Source organism: Fukomys damarensis, unplaced genomic scaffold, assembly GCF_012274545.1.
Source record: "Fukomys damarensis isolate Sample0158 unplaced genomic scaffold, DMR_v1.0_HiC HiC_scaffold_3, whole genome shotgun sequence".
Classification (NCBI taxonomy): Eukaryota; Metazoa; Chordata; class Mammalia; order Rodentia; family Bathyergidae; genus Fukomys; species Fukomys damarensis.
Genome location: NW_022900915.1, coordinates 33,833,970 through 33,842,629, shown reverse-complemented (window position 1 = coordinate 33,842,629; position 8,660 = coordinate 33,833,970). Strand labels below are relative to the sequence as shown.

Below are 8,660 nucleotides of genomic sequence, written 5' to 3'. Positions count from 1 at the left end.
ATATATTAGGGGTCCAAAATGTTTGGTGAAAGGAAGGTTAGTATTGTTTATCAATCATAAAATTTTTTGAATATTGTTTAATTGAATATATTAGAAAATTGCTGCTTCTTCAGGATACGTTTTCTTGAAGTAAAACAAACACATTTACCTTTGCTTGATTCTTTTCTTTTCCATTCTTTTGGAACATAATTCCATTCTTTCGGAATGCTCTCAAGTAAATGATTGGGAACATTGTGGTTGCTTGGGTTTGTCTCACAGGTTCTTCCACAGTTCATCAAAGATATTACCTGCTGTATGATGTCTTTGATGGCATCAGTCAGTGCCAATCTCAAGCATCGGATGACCTCCGGCTCAGACTCCATGCACACTGAGAATTTAAAATCGGGAGGCATAATATGGTTAGTAGAATCTGGCAATCAGGCATGCCTTGTTCAACTGGGTATGCTGTTTCACAAGAATGGAGCTTAAAGTTATACTTAAGGAGAACTTATCTTAACCAAAAATTAATATAGTTAGTAATCAGCTCAAAAAGTATTTGAACAAATTCCTTCTTCCTAGCAACTAAGAAATGGCCATTAATATAATGGTAAATAGCAACATTTGCTGATAGTTTTGCATTCTGCTGGTGGCATGTAAATTGCATGACCTTCTTAGATGACAGCTTGGCAATAATATCAAAAGCTTTAACGTTTTACTTACCTGTTGACTTGAGCATTTTGGTAGGACCTAATACTAAGAAATTAAGTAGAATATGCAAATGATATATAGGAGATTAGAACTCTAAATAGCCAACAACAAGTAATTTGATAATTAGCTTTGGGATATTAACTGTAAAACAAAGTCAAATATCATCTAGTTAAAAAATATAAGCAGGCTAGAAGAGTATGACATGCCATTTTGTTTTAAAATACTATATATCTACACATATAAAAAACTTAAAGCATATATTCTCTAATGCCAATGGTAATTATTAATGATGGGATTTCAGGCAATGTTTTGCTTTCTTTCCTTGATTTTTGCCTTTTTCCCCTTCTTTCTTTTCTTACTTCATCCTTCTTTCCCATTTATGCTGCCTTCCTGCTGCTATCTATGTATTATCTACAATGAATGTACACGACTTTCATGATATGTGCCATTTAAAAACCTGGCTGCTTGTCTGACGTTTAATATGACTAGAAAGTCCTGAAACCATCATTTGAATCAATACAGAAAATAAATTTGTGCTTTCTTCACCTCAGGTTCCCAGGTAACATTTCTCAAATGACTCATTCATTTAACAATGGTCCACTGTTAAAACTATCAAGGAGAAGGATGCTCTTGGTAATATCAAATGTTGAGAGTTTAATTATCTTAGCAACATGAGTTAGGCAACATCTTGCTTTTCATAGAAAAGGTGGAGGATAGAGTTGTGTGTCTTTTTGATGATATTTGAAAAACTTGAATTTATCAAAGGACACTAGTAGATGCCCTACTTCCTGTATCAGTAATTATTATTCATTTGGACTGACCTGTTTGGAGCTGTGGACTAAATACCTTTTAGTTACCTGAAAATTCTAAGAAGCCAGACATACCTCTATTTCCTTTTCTAAAAAGATATGTTTACTGTCTTTGAAATAAAATCCAGGTGTTGAAAATGATAGAGAAAATAAGACAGAAAGTAATTTTACCTCAAAGATTATTTGACAATTAAATAAATTGGTTTATTAAGTATTTTGAACAGTACCTGGCATAGGAACTATGTAAGGGTAACTTATTATTAATACCCAAGATGAAAATTTTTGGAAAAATTCCAATGCTATAGTGTAGAGCTGGGCAATATTTATTTGATAGGAGGGCCTCAATCATCTTGAGGACTTGATACTATGGGGAGGATTAAGCATATTTACAGATTTCTGTGATGGCAAGAGATGCAGATAAAGGAAGAAAATGAGAAATGGAAAGAAGAAGGAATAGAAAAAAGTGAAGGTTCCTGTGGTGAAGCAATGCACCCTCAGAGCCATAGTAAGAGTTTCTTCGTCAATCAAATGGTAGAGAGGGTATGTAGATTATCAAGTCACACAGTACAGAAAGAACATCATGTAATAGCCCAAACCAAGTATTATAAGCCCATAATATTACTCCCTGATTATCAGGATAAAGGAGAGAAACAAGAGAAAGAATCTTTCAAAATGATAATGTTTTCATTATTGGTATTTTGCCATACATAATTTCAGCTTTCATGTTAAATTAACTAAAATGAAAGCAAAGAAACATAAAATTCAGACTGAGTCATATCATTTAAAGAAGAGGACAAATTTGAGACGTTTGTCGGAAAATGGATACACCTGGAAAAAATAATGTCAAATGAAATAAACCAGACACACAAGCTTAAATGCCGTATGGTATCTCATTTGAGCAAGGCAAAGTACAAACAAAGAGAATAATAAAGGATGGATAGAAGGAGACAAGGACATGGATCTTTTCCAAATGGGAAAGGGTCCAAGAGACCAAGGGGGGAAAAGAACGGCAATGAGGGGAAATAAGTAGAATGAGGATACGCCATGTACAGGAGCCTAACCGCAATGAACGTGAACATTATATGGCATACACATGAGCTAAGACGAATACTATCAATAGGAACGAAAATGGGGAAAGGAGAATTAGAGGAAGAAGGGGGGAAGGGGACATGATTTTAAAAAGTAAATGATGTATTATGTACATGTACCCACTCATGCAAATTGCACGTACTGAAAACATGTACTAAAACAAACTCAAAATTTAATAAAAGTAAATAATCAGAAAGAATCCATGCTTCATCATCTCCTTTTCTAGTACTTCAAATCAACTTTAAAAATAAGGAAACTTTGTTTACTCTAGGAGGGGCCCCCATGTTCTTATCTACACAACCGGAGGGAGAGAGGCAAGAGGAGCTTGACAAAGTGATATTTGTGATCTTTTTGAGTTTTTACTTCTATGAGTATTTGAAATCCTACAAAGAAAATAAAAATATTTCATAGCTAAGTTCATAAAAAATCAATAAAAGCAGTGACTCTGCTGCTTTCTTCCCATCATAATAATCAGAAGTCCTTAGAGAGAGGTTGAATGATGATCTAAGTCCAAAATAAGCCTCAGTCTCAGCAGCAATTCAAAGATTGATAGAAACCAAACAGTGCATGGATCTACACATTTTTCTTAAGATACTAATTATCAATTTTTATCACGATACTCTTTTAAAATTCAATAATGACAGATGAGGATGAGCATAGAAAACCACTACTTTTATTTTAAAATTTCTGTAATTTTGAATGAATAGAACAAAAGGAATTTGGTGGTAGTTTTTCGAGCTACTTTTAAGAAAAGTATTATACTATATTTGATAAAGACTAACCTAATTAGACATTATAAAAATAATGGAGACAGGTACAGTAGCACATGCCTACAATCGCCGCATTCAGGTAGGCTGAGGTAAGAAAATTGCAAGTTGGAGCCCATTCTGAGCAAATTAGTGACTTAGTCAGAGCCTGTTTCAAAATAAAGGGGGGAGGAATGGAAATGTAGTTCAGTGCAATGGTCCTAGGTTCAATTCCAGTAACACACACACACACACACACACACATACACACACTCCATGAAAATTAAAATGTATTTCTAAGCAAAATGTTTTACTGTGAAAAGCATTTTGTTAATATATTGATTAATCCAGAGCTATTGGAAATAAGGTTTAGTGATGTTACAAGTAATTGAGCAGCTAAAAGTAACAAAGCATCATTAAAACATCCTCTGAAAATACATTAATACATTTTCTTAAGAGAAAAATAAAGTTCATTTGGTACTTCAAAATTTTAGATGATAGAGATAAGAAGTTGAAATCTGGACAGGATCTGACTCTCATTTTTTGTAAGGCAAGGGAACTGATGATCCAGATAGAAAATGATGAACCATCTAGGAAGTAGAAAGGCAAGGGTGGAGTAAGCATCTCACTTCCAAAAGACTTTCTTAAGAAGATGAAAAGATAGGCCATAGACTGGGAGAAATTTTATTGATGCATGTATCTGAAAAAGAATTTATGTCTAGAATATATAAAGAACTATTTATAATTCAAAGAGACACAATTAATAGAGGAAAAGTTTTGAGTAGATACACTACAAAAGGATACTTTTTTTTTAATTTTATATTTTATTATTGTTTTTTTTTTAATTGAGTTTATTGGTACATTTAGGGATACAGTACAGTTACATTCATTGTTGGGATCATGTACCTTTACATGGTAAGTCTTGATTCTCATTTTTTCCCCTTACCTCTGCCCTCCCTTCACCCCCTCCTCCCCTCCCCACCTACAAACACTTTATTTTCATCTTTTCATTCTCTCACATCAAAAGAATACTTTTAAATGGCTATTAAAAACACAAAGAAGTATTTACTATTTACTATTGTTACTCATGAAAGAAATATGAATTAGGGCTGGGGATTTAACTCAGTGGTTCCACTGCCTGCTTTGCAAGCACAAGGACCCAAGTTTGATCCTCGGTACCCCCCCAAAAAAAAGAAATGTGAATTAAAACTATGACTAGATACAATCTGACCAAAACCAAAAAGACAGTTCCTAGTATGGGCAAGGATATGAAGCAAGCAAAATTCTCATGCATTATTGGTGGCAATGTAAAAAGATATGTCTATTTTGTAAAGCAGTTGAGTAGTGGTAAATGGATGAAACCAAGAATACAACTCAGTGATACTAGTCAGTACAGGAAAAAGCTGAAGTATTAATAAAGCATAATGTAAATAAAAGAAGCATGATACAAAAGATATGTCAATTCTGGCTTACATGAGATTTCTAGGGTAGTCAAAAAATAACCTAACCATGGTACAAAGCATTAGCAGCATCTTGCTAGGATTGGGAGTTAAAAGAATTGATTACAAAGTGGGATGAAGGGACCTTTGGGGCGATGGGAATGTTCTATACCTTTATTGTAGTGGACATCACACAGGTTTATTCATTGGTCAGACGTATTAAATTCTTTACTGGAAATTAGTAACTTTTATTGTATATAAATTATATTAAAATAAAGTATTGCAAAAGTGATTACAAATACAGGCTTTGGATGGATGACCAAATAAAAGTCTCTAAATAATGATTACATTGCAGAACAAAAATGGTCTTTTTTGAAAATTTGCACTTCATAACTACCCATACTGTGGTGCAGGTATATATGTACAGAAAATTGCTGTGCCTAACACAAAGGTAATGTTATAAACTAATTTTAGCTACAAGAAAACAATTCGGCATCCTGTGCCTTCTAAATAGTCCTTCGTAAAGGTTTTTATGCAGCTGAGGAAAATGAGCAGAGAACAAAAGCAAAACTCTGGATCTCAAACTTTAATTGGGAAATTTTGCTAAGTCATTGAAATCTTTCTTCCCAAAGGCTGTTAAGAAAGAAAAAAAAAAAAAAAAACTCACCCAGAAAATAAAAGTAAAGTCAATGCCACAGAAAGAAGTCAAGTGAACAATACTTGTTGAGTATATTATAATACTACTACACATGACATTTTGGACAATATTGTCCTAATTTACAAGCCTGTCTGGGCATTGTTATAAAAACTAGGCTAGTAATTCTACTTCAAAATTTCCATTTGCCCAACTGAAGATGTTTGGTCTACTTTGAAGACATAGTCCCGCAGTGATTGCTACCCAAATCTACTTTATATAGAGCATACTGGCTTTTTGATGTCCATATTAGGGCCTTGACGATTATCTTTGTATTTGTCTTTTATCATCTTTTAAAATGGGTGCTGTCGTTCTTGCTTTCCATCCCCATCTCATGCTAGCTCTAAAGAGTTAATGTGTTGGGTTTCTGATTACAAAATCAGGTTGTAGATTGCAGTACAGTACTGAACTCATGTGCATAAAGCAAATGACTTAAAGTATTTAGTCTAGTAGAAAAAAATCAAAGAGAAGCCTATGAGTTAGAAGATCTGGATTCTTGCTCTGGTTCTGCCCAAGCTAACTGGTGGACTACGTTAACGTCTCCTGCTTTTGTTTACTCAGCTATAAGATGAATGTACTGGCTACTTCATCTTGGGCTTTCCATTCTAAACTGATTTCATGATGATGTGAGTAAGCTGTGGGTAAACTATGCTGAACTCTTTGACAGTGTTTCAACAGGAGGAAAATACGCCAGTGATGTTTCTAAGCAATGTCTTACAGTTGTCTGGGTAAGTCAATTATATTTGCAGACACATGGATCTATGAGTGTTAAAATGCAAATATTACAGGATTATAATTATGTGTCTTAGCTGTATTTCTCTTTAACATCTTTTAGTTTCAAATAAAACAGAAGTCATAATAAAAGGATTGATTTTGTTATGAATTGCATTATTTTATTAGTGCTCTTTAAAATAACCATGATTGGTAACACAAGAAAAGGAAAACCTCTGAAACTTTTGGCAGAGAGAAGGTACAATCCCTTATGACCACTGCATGTCTCAGGCTCCAGAGAATATTCAACATACAGAGAATATTTTATATTAATGCTTATGGAGAAATGACTTGCACAAATTCCAAGGAAGTTCTGCCCCTTTGGGCCTCTCTACTCATTTTGGGTAAAACCTATTTGATCTGGCTTCCTAGAAGAGACTTTGCTCACTAAATAGAGAAAGAAAAGACATGTTAGGAGCAAGCACAGTTTTACTCTCACTTGCAAGGGCCTCAAATCTACTGGCATCTTCTAGGTCACTTGTAGTAGTTTTGTAGTGAGGGTAAAAAGTGGTTAAAGAACTTAACAGTTGAAAGATAAAGTGGTTGAAGTATGAAGGTTGCTGATTCTTTATAATCTTGTAAGACAATATGATTATAACTTCCCTAAGAAAAAAACTAAAAATAGCCTAGGGTGTTCAAGATTGGCTTTATGGTCAGTTTTCTTTCAGTTCAATAAAGACTGGGTCAGAAGTACAAGCTTCTAATTCAGTCTTCATACTTTGAAATCTTCCCTTCCTTTGGGTAAACAGAAGCAGTGAGGTAATACCTCGAAACCAGGAGATAAAACTTTAAAGGAGATCACTGCAACAAGATCTTTAACTGATAGATTCAAATTTCAAAACCATTACAAAAAGTTATCTATTGCTATTCACAGAGATAACGATCAAAGGGAGATGAAATATAATGACTTTAAAATAACTAAAATGATATTCAAGTATTATCTGGAGGACAGTCAGCAAGTCCAGGAGGAATGAAGCTGTGATTCTTTGCCAGATAGATCTGCTGCAGAGAGCCTAGAAAATATTTTATGAAATTGCTGGCTGCAAAGCAGACTGTGCATAAGAAAATGTATAGGTTGAAAGCCAGATGTATATCATGTAAATGACTAATGGAATAACTGGGGATTGATAATAATATCTACCTAGGTTCTCATCCTTTCTTTTTTCAAGACAATAAATATAGAGATAGTGTGGGATTATAACGTGAAAACATTTGCCTGGCCTGAAGGTGGGGTGCCCCATCAGCACCTCTTGTTCATATGTACAACCTGCCTTGTTTTTCACAGCCTCTCTAGCTGAAAGACGAAGAACAACCCAGATGGAGAAAACATACGTCCCCAAAGGAATCACAGAATATGCTTGTCTCGAATAAAAAAGTACTATGGTCATAATAGTAAATGTACTGCATATCAAGAAAAATGACCAACAGTTTATTCCATCAGTTTGTTAAATAAACGTGCCACAGAATCGCAAAATATCTTTCACATCTTGTTAACATCTTATATGCTAAAAAGAAAAACAATGTAACGTAAAAATTAAATTCTTATGAGAGAATAGTTAAACAACTCTGCATTACATAATTTTTCTCCCCAATTTCCCTCAAGGAAGTTGGAATTTAATTCAAGTATATTAAATTTGACTGAAACTACTGGTTAATGGCCTAAGGTAGAAACCCTTGTAATGAAAAGATATGATAAACTTTTACAAACAACAGATTCAGCAAACCCAGTACCAACAAAAGTTTTAAAGTATCTTTAAAAGCATTTTAAAGATAAAGCAATTCCTGTACAAACATCAAGTTTCTCATACCTTGAATGTTACACAAAAAGTCCCATAATTGCTCTTCTTCCATGTAACTCATGAAAACATCTCCGAATATTTCTGGTGAGTAATTACAATGGTACAGGACTGTAAAGACGGCTTCTATCAGGCCTTGGCTCCACTTATTTTCTGTGTCAGAAATTTGTTCTTGAAAGGTACATTCTTGAAAAACAAAATGACTTAGTAAGATGGGTATTAGTGAGTATGATTGCATTCTGATAGCTTACCGTAGTAGAATGCTGGGAAACGTGTTAGACTGATGTTTGTATGCTAAGAGAAATACCACATTCTTTCAGATGAATTGTCCATCTAACTCATTACTGATTCTGAGACACCCAGGCATATTTATAAAGGAGTAAAATAAAAAATGTGAGAAAGACCACAGTAATATCCCTTGAAAGGGCAATGCTGATTTTTCTGCATGTCAGAATTCTTTTTGCTCTTAAAAAAAACTTATTTTTTTGTATGTGTGCTGTGTTAAAATACTATAAACATTCATTCTAGAGATTGTTTTCAAAAATTCAGAAAACTAAAATTGTGTCATGAGGAAAATCACATTTACAGTGTTCTCATCATTATGCTATGCAACTCTTCAAAAACACTTC

At 33.9% G+C, this 8,660-nt stretch overlaps 1 protein-coding gene across 1 annotated transcript in view; it reads right to left on the bottom strand.

The window, feature by feature from the left end:
* Positions 1-8,660, bottom strand: part of Kiaa0825 (KIAA0825 ortholog) — a 360,888-nt gene that overhangs the window by 217,135 nt on the left and 135,093 nt on the right. The window contains exons 14-15 of the mRNA XM_010637195.3: positions 8,044-8,217; positions 149-367 (exon numbers count right to left, since the gene is read on the bottom strand). Of these exons, the coding sequence (XP_010635497.1) occupies positions 149-367; positions 8,044-8,217 (393 nt within the window). The remainder of the gene's footprint in view (positions 1-148; positions 368-8,043; positions 8,218-8,660) is intronic.